Source organism: Dermacentor andersoni, chromosome 7 (assembly GCF_023375885.2).
Source record: "Dermacentor andersoni chromosome 7, qqDerAnde1_hic_scaffold, whole genome shotgun sequence".
Classification (NCBI taxonomy): Eukaryota; Metazoa; Arthropoda; class Arachnida; order Ixodida; family Ixodidae; genus Dermacentor; species Dermacentor andersoni.
In genome coordinates, this window is record NC_092820.1 from 121,912,101 (window position 1) to 121,930,212 (window position 18,112).

General features: G+C 44.3%; 2 protein-coding genes across 2 annotated transcripts in view; both read right to left on the reverse strand.

Annotated features, from left to right (window-relative positions):
* Window positions 1-4,869: 4,869 nt before the first annotated feature.
* LOC126533915 (rRNA-processing protein UTP23 homolog) lies at window positions 4,870-6,164 on the reverse strand. Its single transcript, XM_050181134.3, has 2 exons — window positions 5,938-6,164; window positions 4,870-5,495 (listed from the first exon to the last, which is right to left on the reverse strand). Exons 1-2 carry the CDS (start codon window positions 6,087-6,089, stop codon window positions 4,886-4,888), a joined length of 762 nt encoding a protein of 253 aa, XP_050037091.1. The 5' UTR covers window positions 6,090-6,164; the 3' UTR covers window positions 4,870-4,885.
* Window positions 6,165-12,853: 6,689 nt separating this feature from the next.
* Window positions 12,854-18,112, reverse strand: part of LOC126533905 (delta(14)-sterol reductase TM7SF2-like) — a 41,771-nt gene continuing 36,512 nt past the window's right edge. The window contains exon 16 of the mRNA XM_055072921.2: window positions 12,854-16,301. Coding sequence (XP_054928896.2) covers window positions 16,141-16,301 — 161 coding nt within the window. The 3' untranslated portion in view covers window positions 12,854-16,140. The remainder of the gene's footprint in view (window positions 16,302-18,112) is intronic.

Genomic DNA, 18,112 nt, shown 5'->3' on the forward strand with positions numbered 1-18,112 from the left:
TTGCGTGGTCCTTAACTTTTTCTCAAGCTTCTCTGTTTCCATGTTCCTGCTCCATATGTCAGCATCGGTAAAATGCAATGATTGTACACCTTCCTTTTCAATGATAATAGTAAGCTTCCAGTCTGGAGCTGACAATGTCTGCCATATGAGCTCGAATCCATTTTTATTCTTCTGTTAATTTCCCTTTCATGATGAGAATTCCCTGTGAGTAATTGACGTAGGTTAAACGTACTCCTTCACAGACTCTAGAGGCTGACTGGCAATCCTGAACTCTTGTTCCCTTGCCTGGCTATTCATCATTATCTTTGTCTTCTGCATATTAATCTTCAACCCCACTCTTGCACTCTCTCTGGTAAGGTCTTCAATTATTTGTTGTAGCTCGTCTCCAGTGTTGCTGAACAGGACGTCGTCTGCAAATCGAAGGTTGCCGAGATATTCACTGTTGATCCTTGCTCCTAAGCTTTCCCAGTTTAATAGCTTGAATACTTCCAAGCACGCAGTGAATAGCATTGGAGAGATTGTGTCTCCTTGTCACCTCTTTCTGCATAGGTATCTTCCTACTTGTGGAGAATTAACATAGCTGTGGAATCTCTGTAGATACTTTCCAAGCTATTTACATAATCGTCCTGTACTCCTTGCTTACGTAATGACTCTACGACTGCTGGTATCTCAACTGAATCAAATACCTTTTCATAATCTATGAAAGCCATATAGAGAGGCTGATTGTTCTCTGCAGATTTCTCGATTACCTGAATAATGTCGTGGATGTGATCCATTCTAGAGTAACTTTTCCCGAAGCCAGCCTATTCCCTTGGTTGACTAAAGTTCGGTGTTGCCCTTATTCTATTAGAAATTATCTTGGTTAATATTTCATATAATACTGGGAGTAAGTTAATGGGCCTATAATTTTTTCATTCTTTAACGTCTCCCCTTTTGTAGATTAGTATGTATGCATTCTTCCAGTTTTCTGGGACCCTTGAAGTCGATAAGACAGTTTGTCTATCAGCTGCCAGTTCTTCAAGCATTATGTCTCCTTTATCTTTGATTAAATGAGCTGTTATTCCATCTTCTCCTGCCACTTTTCCTCGTTTCATGTCTTGCAATGACCTTGTAACCTCATCGCTAGTTAGAGTCTCTGCAACCTGTTCATTACTGCTTCGAATGGAGGTATCGTGGCTCCTCCGGGTACTGCACAGGTCAGTATAGAATTCTTCCACTGCTTTTACTATGTATTCGAGATTGCTGATGATATTACCCTGCTTGTCTTTCAGTGCATACATTTTGGTTGGTCCTATGCCAAATTTCCTTCTCACTGATTTCATGCGTCTATTTTTTATAGCTTTCTCAGTCTTTCTCACGTTACAATTTTGAATATTCCCTATTTTCTCCTTGTTGATCAGTTTTGACAGTTCCGCAAATTCTTGTTTCTTGAGTTGGACACTTTCACTCTTTGTCGTTTCTTTATTAGGTCCTTTATTACTTGGGAGAGCTTGCCTTGGTGCCTTACCTCCCACTTCAAGTGCTGCCTCTGAAGCCAGCCTAGTTACGGTTTCATCCATTACCTCTATGTCATCTTCATCTCTGTTCTAAGGCTGCATATTTGTTTGCAAGTATAAGCCTGAATTAGTCTGTTTTCACCCTTGCCACATCTAGGTTGGCCTGATTCTTCCGGACCAATTTTACTCTTTTTCTTTTCAAATTGAGGTGAATCTTAGACCTCACTAACCTATGATCAGTGCACTTTAGCTAGCACTTTAACATCCTTCATGATGCTGGGATTAGCAGAAAGTATGAAATCTATTTCATTTCTTGTTTCATCATTAGGGCTTTTCCAGGTCCACTTTCTGTTGCTACGCTTCCTGAAGGTGTTCATTATTTGCAACATATTCCTTTTCACAAGTTCTACCGGTATCTCTCCTCTAGTGTTCCTAGAATCAACGCCGTAGTTGCCAATGGCTTGTTCACCAGCCTGCTTTTTCCCCACTTTTGCATTGAAGGCGATTACTACAGTATACCGAGTTTGCACTTTTCTTATCGCTAATTCAACATCTTCATAAAACTGATCTACTTCATCATCATCATGACTGAAGGTTGGAGCGTAGGCTTGTACTATCTTTAATCTGTACCTAATATTAAGTTTGATTACGACTACTGCTACCCTCTCATTAATGCTGTATAATTCATCAATGTTGCCCGCTATGTCCTAATGGATTAGGAGACCTACCCCGTATTGCTTATCTGGGAGACCTCTCTAGCAGAGTACACATGGTCATTAGTCAGCACTGTATAAGCCTCACCAGTTCTAATCTCACTAAGGCCAATGATATCCCAAACAATGCCTGATAGTTCCTCAAAGAGTACTGCTAAGCTAGCCTCACTCGACAGAGTTTGGACGTTAAGGGTTGCCAGGGTCAGTTTCCAAAGACGTCACTATAAACGTCTTTAAACTTTCCAACACCAGTCCGTAGTTGACCACAACCAACTGCTGTGATGGCCATTGTGTAGATGAGCTCACATAGCCAGATATAAACATGAAATGTGTGCCAGCACAGTTACATGCCGGCAAAGGCAAGCCAACATTGTTGCTTAGTATGTACAGTCTCGTGCTGCTGGGGGCAGGAGGTGTTGAAAATGGTGTGCCTTTTAGCACTGCACTGTGTAGTGCAGGTGTTCCCTTAAGAGCGACAGGCTGGTTGCCAAGGGAACAGAATCGCAGTCGAGCACTGCCCAAGACCACAGAGTTTCGCACCTGTGCGCAAACATCGGGCAAATACTGAAATGAACGTCTCGTGTGGGAATGATGGGTGGTACATAGATTTGTCTGATCTTTGCGCTTGCGACTTCGGAAGTTTTTGTGCCTTCCTTCATTACACTTTATCTGCCTTCATTGCCCTATATATCTGAGCAATCTATACTTTTCCCTGTGCAGAAGACTCTGAGAGCATGCACAATTGCTACTAATTGCAGTGGTTAAGCTCGTCGAGGTGGCCGAATCAAAATGTACCAAGTGTCTCAACCTGCTAGCTTGCCCACGAGAAATTCATAAGGGCATTTTATGCTGCTCGTCGACGCATGCGTCTGTGACAGTGGTTTCAATATCGGGCTTCTGTGCTACAGGTCCTGTCGTCTGGCAATTTCAATAATGCTGGTGTAATTATTTATTGCACATTACTTTGTTAAAAATGAGTTTACAAAGTGACAAAGGCGTTTGAAGCCAGAAGGACGAAGTTTGGCTAAATCTATGTACTAACCATCATCCCCAAGCTGGCTGAAGTGCCCCGCTTGCAGCTGCCCTATACACTAGCGCCAGAGTCCCCTCTAGTAATTGTTGCGTGAAATTCTGTGCCAAAGAGTATGTGGTGCAATAAAATTGGGCAATGTGCAGGCACAGGATCGAGTCAGCTGGCAAGGTGGGTAATGGGAGATCGCTGGACGAGGCCTTTGTCCTGCAGCGGACATAAAAGAGCAAGAACAACAGCAGTTAGGATTTATACCTTCAGCACAGAGGTATCCTCAGGTCTGCGACAGCACAGAGAGATGACAGGTACTCGGGCAGTGGCAGCACCAAGTCGATGATTGCTGAACATAAACAACTTTGCCTACAAGTTTAGCAAGCCTTTTGTGAAGATTTCCTTCATTCAAAAAATGGCACTTAATTGATCATTCCAGCTCTTGCACTCGAAAGAGCAAAAGCACACTGCAGCCATGGTATCTCCCATTCGTAGGCGATTTAGAAGCAAGAACCACCTTCACCTGTGCTGGTAAGGCTGCAAAAGCTGTACTCCTTTTTTTCCCCAGGTTTTTGTCTGGATTGCCTTGTAAATCTCATGTGTTAAGTGCAGAGTGCGCAAGTGCCATTGCATCAAGTGGGTCCGCATTGTCAGGCGGTAGCACTTTCTTTTCTTTTTTTTTTTAAGTTCAACCTGGGTTAGTAAAGCAAAGAAATTCAACTTCGAACAGGCCTAAGCCTTAGACTATTGTCACTCCCAAAGAAAACTTGGTGCCTGTAGCGTTCTGCTGCTGCGCATACGAGATTGATTTCTGGACACAGCAGCCACATTCCTATGGGAGCAGAATGCAAAAGCTTTTGTGTACCAAGCTTTGGACACACATTAAAGAACTTCTGGCCTTCAAAAATAATGCAGAGCTCCCAACTAAGGCCTGCCTCAGAAGCAGATCATGGTTCTAGCCCATAAAACACCCAAATTATTTCTCATTTACTAGTGCTTTTTAGACTACGGGCGAGACTTCCTCTTGTCAAGGCCACTCACTTCTACCCTTAAGTTCATTATTTGCATCTTCACTCTTGTAGTCAGCTGTACGCCACCACAACAGCACATGCTTTGGTGACTCAGTAATTGCGGCATTCTGTGGAGAACAAGTTTCAGGGTTTGACTCCCTGATATGATGGTTGCATTCTACATTTCAGTGGGGCGGAATGTGGCCATGCACAAGTAACAACGTTGCATTTTACGTTAAATACTAACCTCACGTAATCAAAATTAATTCGAACCCCTCTGCAACGGCGTCCCCTGCAGGCTGCCTTAACCTGCCACGGTGGAACAACGGCTAATGGCATTTCTCTGCTCTGCACCAGATTACAGTTCTTGGTTCCCAGCAGCTGTGGAAGCATTCCAGTGGGGGCAGAGTCCAAACATACTCGAATAACAAATGCCGAGTGCACATTACAGGATCCCAGATGTTTGAAAGTAATCTGCAGAACCCTGCCTTGCTTTCAGACGTAACTCGCCAATCAACCATTGGTTACTTTACACCTTTGGGGCATAATAATCCGTCACTCAACCAAGACCACCACCAAAGTCAATGCCCCACTACATCATGGAGCAAGCAACACAGTGGAGCACCAAGGCCGACGCACAACACTTTACTCCGCAGAAGACTTCGAAAGTTCTGACGCAACATGTTTGGCAAGCTTGACACGTTTGTGCCTCTTTCGTTTTCTGCCAGCTTCCGAGCCAGCCTGCACGGCGTCTGACGACGGCCTCTTCGGGGCCTTCTTCGGCTTCTTGCACGACAGCGGGTTGGGTCCCGCGGGTTTTCTCCGCTTCCTCTTAGCCGCCGCTTCGTCCTCCAGGAGGTTCTCTTGCCGCTTGAGCTGCTTGACGACCTCCATCTGCCGCTCGGGGGCCTCCGACTGAGCCCGCAGCGCCTCCATGCCCTTCTTTTCGCTCTTCTCCGACGGCTTCTCGAGAGTGATGGCGTTGAAAAGGTAGAGAAGCGGCACGCCTACCAGGGCGCGCAGTCGCTCGCTGAGGTCGTGGTCCTGCGTGGCGACCATGTAGTGGTCCGGGTTGCGCTTCCGCACCATGCTGTGGAAGCAGTTGGCGGCCGTGATGGGCTGCTTCTCGTGGCCGCAACGGCGCACGGAAAACTGCTTGATGACCAGCGTGGCCCCGTACAGCGTTGGGCCGAGGCTCTCCGTCTCGGTCACGGCGCAGACCGTAGTGCAGAGTTTGACTTCGTCGCCAAGGTACCTAAATTTATAAGAAAAAATATATATACATGTACGCAGAAGAACCGTGGCTGTCTCGCTCGCGGCGGGCACCTGGGGCGGATTAATTCACAAAGCTTTTGGTTCGTTAGGTGCTGTCAGCCGTTAGGTGATGTCCAAGTTGTGATTGGATGGCTCCTGCACTTACAATTTCCACAATTTCCAAGAGTCCACAACCTCGATTTAAAGATTGATTGGGTAGTGGGAATTTACTACACTTCGCGCTGGTTGGGTAAGTGGCAGTTAATACGCGGCTACGATTTGAATCAAGCAATGATTTGTCTTCTGCATCGCTTGTCGTACTAAATAACCAATGAAAGACATATTGTTACGCTTTATGGAGCGAAATATCAGCCGATTTCGCGGCGCGAAGCTCCGAACAGGAATGCGACGTCGCCTGCAGCATAGAGACATGGAGAACTCACTTTGGCATTTGATCCCTAATGTTCACTTTGTACTTGAGCGCAGCCGCGCAGAACGTGCCGTCCACCAGGATCTGATACGGTGGTCGGAATCCGAAGGCATTTTTGTAGAAGCTGAGGTGCCTCTGGACCCGCTTGTAACGGTTTATCCTCATTCTGCTCTGTCAACGTGCGCGCTACGGCATGATCAACTACACGTGTCGGCGCAAGTAGGAAAACAAGACGTGAATATAGCGATCGTATGGATATCGACGTCTAAACAACGATAATGTCGATGCCAGTGACATCTTCAAAGATTGGCAGAAAGAACAACGAGAGGCGTATGCAGCTACAAGAAGAAAGAAAGAAAGAACAAGAGCATAATCTTAAAATATTGAATCTGAAGCGCTTCAAGAGAAATTTAATGCGTGTTTGGAAAAAATATAAGGCGGGCCAAAACGTAAAATGGGGAACGTATGAACGCTGTATATGCTGCTTCGACTACCGCGCCGATGTGGTAACTGTGGTATGGTAGCGCAGTTTTAAAGGGACCCTGAAACGATTTTGGCGATTTTCTACAAACGTACTGAGTCGTTAGAGTAGGTCCTTCTGATCATTAATTGACACATCTAAGTGCTCTGCGTAAAGCGTGTAATTTATTATAAGGTTTTAAAAATGCACATCGCTGTCGATTGCAGCGCACTGCTCGGCGGAATTTTAAGCCGCCCCTACCCATATGATGCAAATAACCCATATGACGTCACATGGGCGAGCTATCTGATTGGCTGACCAGGGCGCGTGGTCGATAATTTTTCCAACTTTATGGTGAACAAATGATGCTCGCAATAGTTGGAATGTTAGTTACTTTGTTTTTGTAAAAAGAAAATAACTTAAAGAGAATACACAAGAATAGTTTTTAGTACACTTGAGCACTTCCGGCACACAGCAAGTGTCGTCTGCTTGTGTTACAACGTGCGCAGTCTTTGACGAGAGCTCCGCCGTCAGTATCGATCAGTCTTTTCGTGAGCACGATGAATCACCCTTGTTGCATTGTGGGCTGCAGACGTAGCGACTGGAAAGATGTGAAGTTGCGAAATCGTGTCCCTCTGCAAGGCAGCATACGAGCGAACTGGCTGCTGCGCATCGGACTGCGGCTATCCGATAGGCGCCAGGGTTTGCGCGTTTGTGGCCGTCACTTTACAGCGGAAGATTACTAACGCAATAGCGTTTCGCAAGTCCGGTATTAGGGCAAACACAAGCGCAAGGGGACAGGGTCTGGCCGCTTGACTGTGCCGGGATGAGCCATGAGATGAGCATAAAGGTAAATGTGAATGGTCTGCACGGTGCAGCCACCTGGTGGCACAGAGCTCAACCATACACAGTAGCAGCAACGAAGTGCATTCTTCTTTGCTGCTGGTGTGTATTTTTCGCAGGAGTGTAATCATCAACACGTTGTTCTTATAAATGTTTAAAATGTTTTACACTTGGTTAGAGCAATATTAGCGCTTCGTTTGACTGGTTAAGCGCTGCGCCAACAAGTGTCTGGACCGTGCAGACCGATCAGGCTGCTCACGTACGTCTACTCTGAAGTTCCTTCATCAGCTTGAGTTTATGCCTCCAGTCATTTGCCGAAATGACCAGCTTGCCTGTGGTTACCGGAATACCGGCCACCTTCGGCGCTACGACAGAATGCTCGCAACGCACGCTGCTTCGATGGCTCTCGGTCGACGGCCAAGCGGCCAGCGGAGAGGTCTCGCGCGGGAGGAGGCGTGCTCCAACAACCGGAAGTGGACGATGTGACGTTGCATCGTGACGCAGGACCAGTGAAGGCGGAGCTTAGCGCCGCTCGCTCGGCGAGCAAGTTGAGGAGGAAAGGCATGGCTAGGGAGGAGGGTAACTTCTAATCGCTTGTAACTCTATTAATACGTAACGCTTCACTTAAATTGTGGTGCGAATGTTCTACTTAAGCTGTACCCTATGCGCCTACAAAATTTGTCCGAACCATTTCAGGGGCCCTTTAATGCGTGTCCTAAACATTTTGAAGAACTGCAAATATAAAAGAAAAAAATATGAACCAAGCCTGGCGCTTATGTTCTCATGCGTCCAACAGAAGTGAACTTCTCCGAACTTCTAACCACCATAGTACAGGTGAGGGGATCTGCTATATGCATGCAGACACCTTCTGATCTCGTGAGCATCTTCGTTTTAACGGCGTGATAAAGATTAGAAGGACGCGTATACTAATTCACAACCGAAATATTTCATCGAGACGATTGAACTTTGCATTTGAACCCGACTGCAATTTACATATGCGCGACGAAGAAGCTGTCCATCTGTTGACAGTCGAGCGCATGTGTTTTAGTTTGAACATATTTTTTATATGCACAAAGACAACCTGTTCAGGCTAATTACTATATTTTAAGAGGCGGACATTACATGCACATCAATTATATCACTATGTCCACGTAAACAGCCATGAAAAGATTCACTAATTAGTCATATTACCTTTTTACAACTGTTCACTTTGCACACACGTTGCGAAATTGAAGCCGCGCACGTACCCATTAGCAGGAATCCCTGCTAATGGGTACGTGCGCTTGGTAGTTTGTAAAAGCCTCCTTTTATAACATCTGAAGTAACACACCAATGCATGTTTAACAGATTTAAACCTCGATATAACGAAATTATCGTTATAACAAAGTATATAGCTTTTTATAACTTCTGATCCATAGAACACCATATAATTTGAACCTCCATATAGTGAAGTGTGTTTAGACAGTGTAACAAAATATCATTGCTGCTGCGAGGAATACCATGGACCGAACGACAGAATTAACCGCCACCGGCGGTGCAGAAAGTGGAGTTTTGTGCATGAAGACGGCCAGCAGTGGACCTTGGCACCGCACTCCAGAGTAACGCATTCACTAGGGCCAATGGTTTCCCAAGTATCTAAAGAAATTTTCCACATACAGAGCTTATATTTGCAGGATTATTGCATACAGCTCTTGTGTCCAAAATGTATATTCCGATTTTTTTTAATGTTCATTTTGTGCAAAGCAGCATTGATGTTCTTTTCGATCTTTTTCGTTCTTGTTACAATTTGTTTGTTTTAACATGTTTTTCATATATTATCACTTTCCCCAAAATCAACTATGACATACACTGGTGATCCAGTTGGTAGTTTGTAAAAGCCTCCTTTTATAATATTTGAAGTAACACACCAATGCGTGTTTAACAGATTTAAGCCTCGATATAACGAAATTAGCGTTATAACAAAGTATATAGCTTTTTATAACTTCTGATCCATAGAACACCATATATTTTGAACCTCAATATAGTGAAGTGTGTTTATACAGTGTAACAAAATATTATTGCTGCTGCGAGGAATACCATGGTGTTGGACATTCTCAGATTTGGCAATAGGGGCACTACAATGACATTCTTCTAGTCTCTTAGTCTTCCAGACCCATACATTTTCTCAAGATACTTGCCATAAAAGATCCCATGCACTTTTGCATTCAAGCATACTTTTTCTGTTTATTTTCTTTGAGTATGCAAGATCACTCTTTTAAGCATGGATGACTTATTATCCAGGGCTTCACAAACCTCTTGCCATGTATGCAGTGCTTTACTATAGGGAACAGCAAATTATCATGCAAGGCCATGTCAGGGCTGCAAGGTGAATCATTCACGAGTTCACTCGAGGAAGTTGGGTGTGCATGCAGGAACAGTGTCATGGTTCAACATGGTCCTACTCAGTCCCGTCTTTGGCTGCCATTCTTGAAGCTTGCCAAAAACTTCTGGGAGGCGTACTGTTGTGTACCACTTTGCAGTAACGGCACTTTGTTCAAAAGGAAAAGTTGCAACATAATCACTGTTTCCGAAGAAAGTCTCTACCATTCTCCTGCCAATACTTCACTCTTCATACTGTTGAGTGGCATTCACACTTGTTGACTGGAACTTATGTAGATCAAACTGATAAATTCAGAAATCCAAGAAAAAACTGCGCAAAAAAAGGGACAAGACAAAGAAAGAACCACACGACACGGGCGCAGACTAACAACTGGTTTAATGCACCATCGCCTCTTTCCCACCAACAACAGAACGCATGCGCACCGGCCACAAAGACAAAAGCAGCTGTCAGGTGGTCAAGCCTAGAAACGCCAACTCCTTGCGGTACAAAAAATTCAGATCTTGTAATTTGTAACAATGCAAAAAAGTTCGTCTTGAGCTGCTTTATTTGTTGAAACTACACCAGCATTTCCTCACACTATTCAGTACAGATGCGCTTTTGCTCATCTGTCAAAGTGTGAGGCACACGTCACGATGACTTTTTTGACTCGCACATGCTTACGCAAGATTTCTACAACTGCCAGCGATGCAATCTGTAGGGACACTTCAATGCCCTTGAAACTATTGTTCTTGCACATAATCTTTTACACAGCGTTAATGTTTTCCATTGATTGTGGTCACCAGGCACCCACTTTTATCCTTGCTTTTCAATTAGGTGATGTGCCTTCTGTAAATTCCTAAAACCGGCAGAAAATGTTCACTTGGCAAAATTCTGCTGCAAGCACCAAATGCTTTCAGTTCTGGCAAAACTATTTCTAAAATAATGAAGTCATGGCACGAAGAAGCTCTCTGTTCAGCTCCATTGCAGATGATCAGATTGCCAAGCAGTCACTAACAAATGTCTTACTGCAAGAATGTGCAGTAGGGCAAACAAATTCGGACTTGCCCTGGATGAATCAGAAAGATGTATCAGTAGGATTGTAGCATAATGCATCTCAAAGCTTTCCTAGTAACCTTCATATGTTGCTACATACCTTCGTGCGAGGATGAGGAGGATTTGAGCAGCCCACTCAAATTGTCACAGAACTTGCATTTTCTTTCACTTTTTGATAAAATGCTTTTGTTGGTGGGCAAGATTAGGCGGGCGCTTAACTCCGAGCGCAACACCTTGACAATGCAACCTACTTAGCCTCATCTCTCCACGGGCAGCCCAACCTGTTGTCCCTTTTCAATATATCTTTTTCTGGCCAATGTTTATGCAGTTGCCGCTCCTACTAGTCAAGATCCACTGGCAGTACATCGGGTGACTGGGACTCATTCACAGACATACTGAAGGCAGCGAAGGAGCCAGTATGGCGACCTTTAGTGTATGCCATTGTCACGGTTCGTTTATGGAAAGCGACTAACAATAACATAACTATCCATGTTTTCTGTTCAAATGAAGGATGAGAGCATTTGATTTCAGAAGTGAAAGAAGAATGTATATTTATATATAGAAAGAGGAAAGAAAACACATCAACAAAGGATAGAAAAAGAAAGGATAAAGAGCACAATACACTGCTTATAACAAACGCAGTTCTCATTAATCAAAGTCACTGCTATTCTAATCCTATAGTTGTTAGGTGTGTCCGAATACACGACAGTAGACTGAGAGCGGGGTGCGGCCTACCAACAGTTCTGGCACATGGTTGCCTAGGTGAAGAGCGCCGAGCCGTTGTTGACGGAAGGCACTGGTCACTCCTTGAGCGAACTCCAGGTTGTCACGCGATGGGACCTTGTACTGGCTCAGGAGGTTAGGCAGTCCAGGTTCTGCCTGTCGGAATCTAGAAGCTCGAGTCCGTGGCCTGACAGCTCACTCCAGTCACGCCGTGGGGCCTTCTCCTGGCTCCGGAGGCTAGGCAGTCCAGGTTCTGCCAGTAGGAGTCTGGAAGCCCGGGCCCACAGCCCGATGGCTTACTCCCGCTCCCGCGGACTTCTTCGGCGCTCACTTGCGCCCGAACATCACCACGCCGTTCTAGGGTCTCCCCTCATCTCTTCATTTCCTTCCACGTCACCCATCGTGTAGGGCCCTTAATGGTTCCTTTCTTCTTAGTATTTTGTTTTGACGGTGCGTCAGATATCATGCACGTCGCTTCGTCGTCGTCAGCTTCTTGTGCTCACCCATTCGCTCTAGATGTTGTCTTCACCGCAATGCTCCCTTTATCTACGACACTGGTTTTGTGCACTGTCACTCTCTAACACACAATAGCCATATAGCGCTCAAAAAGGACTGTGAAAGACATGCAATTTGGAACAGCTTACATATGCAAGCTTTGCAGTCTCCTTCATACTTGACCAAGTACTCCAAGGAAGGCTTTCTACATGTAAAATTTATAGTGGAAAAAGACAAGCGCAAGAAATGCAGTGCAGGGGGCAGGCACCAGTAAACTGTCCTGCGCACCACGCTTCTTGTCCTAGCCTTGTCCCGCGCTACAAAATTAGTTCATTATGAAGCAACACGCCCAAGAAAACATTTTGGCTTTGCAGCTGGCTCGTATGGAGTAGCAACCATAAGGAATGATAGGAACGGGACGTGTGCAGGTTGTCAGAGAGTTTTGGCACACACATGCGCCTCTTGATGGTGTTGCAGCCAGCATTCATATGCCTTGTTCCACACAACCACCGCACAACAATCACTTCTCAATGGCACAGACAACCAAACAGCAGGCACAAATCGGTCCCCTATAGTGCTTAGAACAAAGATATCTCGTCCCTGACCCCAAAGTAAAGAAATTGGGCCCTTTGAATACAGTCTTAGTATTTTCAAGTTAATCCCTTCATTACATTTATGAATGCTACCCACGATTATTGTGTGAATTAATGCCACCCGATTCTTGGCAAATCTTTCTTGGTGCGCCACTGCCTTTGAGGTCATTACTGAGCAACCCTGAAAAAAAAAATGGCAGCATTCCCCATTTTTTCGAAGCAGTAGAGAACGCAAGTTTGACAGGAATTTGTCGAGTATTCCTTGAAAAACTTTTAAAGGAAATGTCTCCCAATTTCCAGAAAAGTGTTTTGAGACGATGGGTGGTGTCCGAATCCACACCCAAGCGACAGCTCCCTTTGATCTTGTCTGAAAACGAAATGTAACTCACACTCTTTCGACATGTAAAGAATGGGATAATGTTTATTGTTACATGATGCAGCGATACATAAAATGGGCAACTGTGTTCACACTTCGGGGACACATGTTGCTATGCTACACAATGGGATACAGTAAAAATAAAAAATCTCAAGGGTACAAATCTGACTTTTTTTTCCTTTCTTTTGGCCATGCATTCAGAGCATGCGACATCTGAAACTAAAAAGAGCATGTTGCACTTATTCGCATACCACAGTGAAAACAAACAAGAACACTAAGCAAGAACAGTGGCGTTCTGACCTTCTTATTTACATGAAAATATATGTATTAAGATGAACGTGCATGAGCAAATTGCCAGTGAAAGAAGAATGACCTGTCCAGACAAAACAGGAAATGAAAGAAGCTTTCAGAACAGGTTGGAGTAAAGTCGTCCAAAAATGAATTGCAAATCAAGACTGCAGGTGAACAGCTTCTTGCGACGTCTACGCCATTTCTGAATCCAACAAAGTGATCTGTCTCTCTCTGGTTTCAATACATAACACCTGCTAGGACGAGCATCCTTGTGGACACAGTATGTGGTTTATGCGTTGGTTTTTTTATCTCAAAGAGGCTTGGCTTAACAGATGCTCTGCGATTGCATTTCATTCTTAGACGACCGCAAAACGACTCTGCACAGTGGAGTTGAGAATCAGATTGAGGACCTTCGTGAAAGCATCGGCTTGTAACATGCAGAGTTTCGTGAATCATTTTATTTTGAGCACAAGTACAAATGAAACACATCATGGCATTGCAGGTATTTAAATAATAAGGATTAAAAAAAACGATCCACCACAACAAGAGTGCGGATGAACAGTGCGGCTCCTGCACCTCGAAACAAGTGCAGTGAGATGTCGGACAAGGCCTGTCTCAGTTATTACTCATAAATTGAATGCTCTTTGCAAGAAACAACAAAGATAAATCAAACGAACAACAACGTATAAAATACCAGGTACCAAATGATCCTCTGCGATTTTTCATCCTAGCAAACACAGGCCTAAAAAAAAAAAAAAAGGAATTACTGCCACTCGGCACACAGATGTGAATATTTCTTAGAAAGGGTGATTAAGTTAATCAATAGGCACGTTAAAAATAAATTCAATGCACTATTACACTCAGTATGAGCTACAACGCTCGACTGCGTTGCTACGCGCTTTTGGGTTGTAGCTCAGGTTAAGCGTGTTAGTAGATCTATATAATGCATTGTGCATCAAGATCACAGTAATCTCGAAAACACGTGACTGTACAGCTTTTGGCTTCTTCAAACGCCGATATAACAAGTTGCTGCATGTCGTTAGAGCTAACCTTGTAACAATTCCTGGTAGACATAATTATGAATTCACCGCGCAAATCAGGAGAAAAAAAAAAAAAAAAAAACACCAGCCAGCTCAAACAGCTATCGGCTGCAATACTTTTCGCCTTGACAACACAGTAAACTGTAGCAAGTCTAAGAAACGCACTGAGTAAATAGAAATTCAAATGTTTAGGAAGAACTCATTTCTAAGTCTTAAGAAAAGCACTGTATTTATATTGCGACACTGAGTAAATAGAAATTCAAACCTTTAGGAAGAACTCGTTTCTACAAACTAAGGTAAAGGAAACGGAATTCATCAAAGCAAATAAAACGTATACAACAGAACATACCGTGCAATCTGTTGCCAACTTAAAACTAACTTGTACAATTTTTTTAGCTTTTGAAAGCAGGCTAAATTACAATAGAACATACTTCTGCAAAGCTTTGCTTTCTTAAAGTTAACTTCCACAGTTTTGAAGCTTTTTAAAACCGAGCCAACGTAAATGACAGCACAGTCACAGCCATTGTAGTGGCACCGAAACGCACAGGCGCATGCTAAGCAAGCTCAATTTGTACATGCTAGATTTAGCAGCTAAAGTTGTCAACACACAGATCACTTGCGAACGCCGTAGCCATCACTAGTGCCTCCTAAGGAAATGCCCGAGCCCACAGTACTCGGACTTCTGTCACCGCCTTCCCAACAGCGCTCAGAGCCCGGCAGGTGAAACAACGAAGCTGGCTACACTGGCTACATCACAACAGAAAGCACGCGATCCTTGGCCATTGCCGGCACTGACACGGCGACAAGTTCTGCAACAACAGTGTCAACCTGTCTCGTAACCTAGAACGTACTGATCTCAACTAAACATAGGAGCGCTACAGTCGCCTACAGATCTGACTGAGGGCAATTCCAATGAGACCATTTGAACAGTTAAGGCATCTTGCAATGATTTGCTCATTTCACAAAATGAAACAAGCAATTCGTGTGACTTTTCTCAAACCGAAACTTTTTAAGAGTCGCATGGCAGCAAAAACGGGTGCTTCCCGTCTTTCGCAAGAGAAACAGACTTCGCCATCTCTGCCGATTTCTGGGCGTAGCTGGGACGGGTCTTTGCACGCATCAAAATTGGAGGAAGTGATAAGTGCCCTCATGAATACAGCGCACATACATGCTTTGTACAAAGCAATGAGTAAAAACAGATGGATTTTGATGTTGTTAAAAGCCAAGAAATTGACGATGGGAAAACATTTGCTCTCACAGTCCATGTAGACTACGACAGGTTGTTTTTTAACTTCAAGCATTCCAGCTTCCTTTAAAAGAAAGCGCGACAATTTCAACAAGCGTTTAAAAGGCATCACACATGTGCACCCTTAGTGATGATGTTCTGTGACGTGCTTAATAAAAGTTCTTTCATTCTTTTGACTTTACATGCCTCCTATGACAGGGCAGAGCTTGTCCATGAAGCATTTCGCTACTGCGACGTGGTTGTGTAAAAGAGTTGGCACAGCAATGGTTTAGCAACGCAAACGTAATGTTCAGCGGGAAGCAGGTGACAAGGTGCCCATGCCGGGCACATGACTCGAAAATGATAAAACCGGGCTACATGAGACTGGGAAATCGATTTAAGGAAAATCGATTTACTGCGTTAAAACAAAAAGTACCAAAGCGAAAGGCGAACTTTGCCCTGCAAGCTATACCATGAGGCTGCTTCTCTTCTCAGTCTCCATACTGTCTGCGGCAAACTTGCGGCTCAAACGTAGGCCTAGTCACGCGCGTCCCAGGGTGCCAAGCTTGTAAAATAAAGCCCTTCTTTTAGCTCTTGCGGATATTGCGGAGGAGCGCAGAAAAAAAAAAAAGAAAGGGTGGTGGGAGGGGGGGAGGTAGGCAGCGATGGGGTCGTGAAACACACAAGACAGGCGGTGACAATGTCAGAAGAGAGAGTCGGATGGAGAGATGAGGGAATCCGGTGGCCAGATGGCAAAATCAGAAGACGTAGGGCACGATCCGGTACTTGACTCGCTGGGTGTAGTTTGCCCAGAGGTCGCCATAGCGCTGCCGACACTTGCGCTCTACCTCTAGCGTCCTCGTGACGAGGAACACCGTACTCATCAGCAAGCTGTAGAAAGGCAGCACGTGGTGGAAGCCTGCAGAGGAGATGGCGGTAGTCAGAAGAACGTCAGTTGCAGTACAGACTGTCCACAACATTACCGTTCAGTTACGGGCAAAATCTGTCTGTCACCACACCACAAGGTTGAGCTTATACAAGCTGCTTTTGCCAAGCCCCACAGGAGATTTTTCGGCCGCTTGTCTTAGAGGGACTGACAACCAACTTTTATGGTACCCATCTTTTTTAGTGCAATGGAAAGAAAGTTTATCGGTCATAGTGTCGAATCACGCAGTTGTAAGGCGGGAAACACCGTCGAACATTTTCGAATCAATTTTTTGGTCTGCAGCGAGGACAAAGACGTTCACTGAAAACATGCTGGAAAGGTGAGGGTGATAGCGATTATGCGCCGTCATTAGTAGGAGGACCGACAAGTGTGGTCATAGGTGCGAGAAAGTATTATTTCGTTTATCAGGCCGATGTTCCTATGATTCACGTTTTCCGAAGTGTTAAATTATTTCTACAATAGCAGCTAAGGCTTTTGTGGTTTCCTGTTCAACAGTTTGTTATTAACAAGTCAAAGGTGTTTTTTTTAGCCAATTCAAGTCTCTAAAGTTAAAAGACGCTTTTACACATGATATGCAGTTCAGTGTGTTGCCGTAGCTATGCATGCGCTTTTGATTTCTGAAGCATGTGGTCTCTCGAAAACCTCAGTGAGCTGGAACAAAGGATTTTAGCTCACATGCGTACAACAGCAATCATGTGCGCCGCCATGCATTGAGGCACGCCAGCACCACTTGTTAGCGTGGACTTTTACTTTGTAATACGCATAGAATAAATAAAGCGCAAGTGGGTAATAATGTACAAACTGCAATTTTAAGCAATAAGTATGCAGTACTTAATAACAGGTGACTTTATACATAGAGTAATGTCGTATACTAGAACCGAAGCACCAAGGCTTCCCCACTGGTTCACGCCACTTACTGGTTTTTGAGACATTATTTGCCAATTTGAAATTATAATTTCTACTTAAATAGCGAACAGTGTGCTGGTTTCTATCACTATAAATCACTGTCATCTCTTTTTCATCCACGTCTCACAACACATTCTGGCTAGTTGTCAGTTCCTTTAACGTTTCTTGAGCTTGCTGGCATTCAAGCTACCTATTGAAGATAATTCTTTTTAATAGAATGCAGAAACCTGACATGTATTCTTGCATTCACCAGCTCTTACATATAGTTCCAAGTTTCACAGGGCCTGGATTGTAGTAATTAGAGATGTAGCCGACATGAGATACAAAAGGAGCAACCTAGGAGGTATCTGCATCATTCATTTAGCACAAGGTAGTGTAGTAATTGAGGCCAATAATCCATTTTGGCCATATTGTCTACACGGATAAAAAAAAAAGAAGCAGCAGCCACCCAGCACATGAGCGTGAGAATATGGAATGATCAATTACAATTCTGGGGAAACCTTCACATTTCCTTTTATTTAAAATCCTGGCTGCGCGTCTCGCGTGAGCCAGGTCTGAGGCTACCTTTTCCAAATCTCTGCTTATCTCCAATACTAGAGATGATATCCAATTGCTGGTAACCACCAGAGACGTTCTTAATAAGTATCCTTTGGTTCTCTAGGTGTCGCAAAACTTGGAATACTGCGGTGCGTCCGGCCACTTAGGCATTCGTTCTAGTAAAGCTTTTCTTTCTTGTGAATTTCTAAACCCCAAAGTTGTGGAGGGCACATACATTACACAAGTAAGCACAGTATAATGTTGGACCGTGTTAACATAATGTTGGATGTCCGGCCCTTAGGCGCCCTGTTACAGCCAGAGACCAGAAGGATAAACTGTCA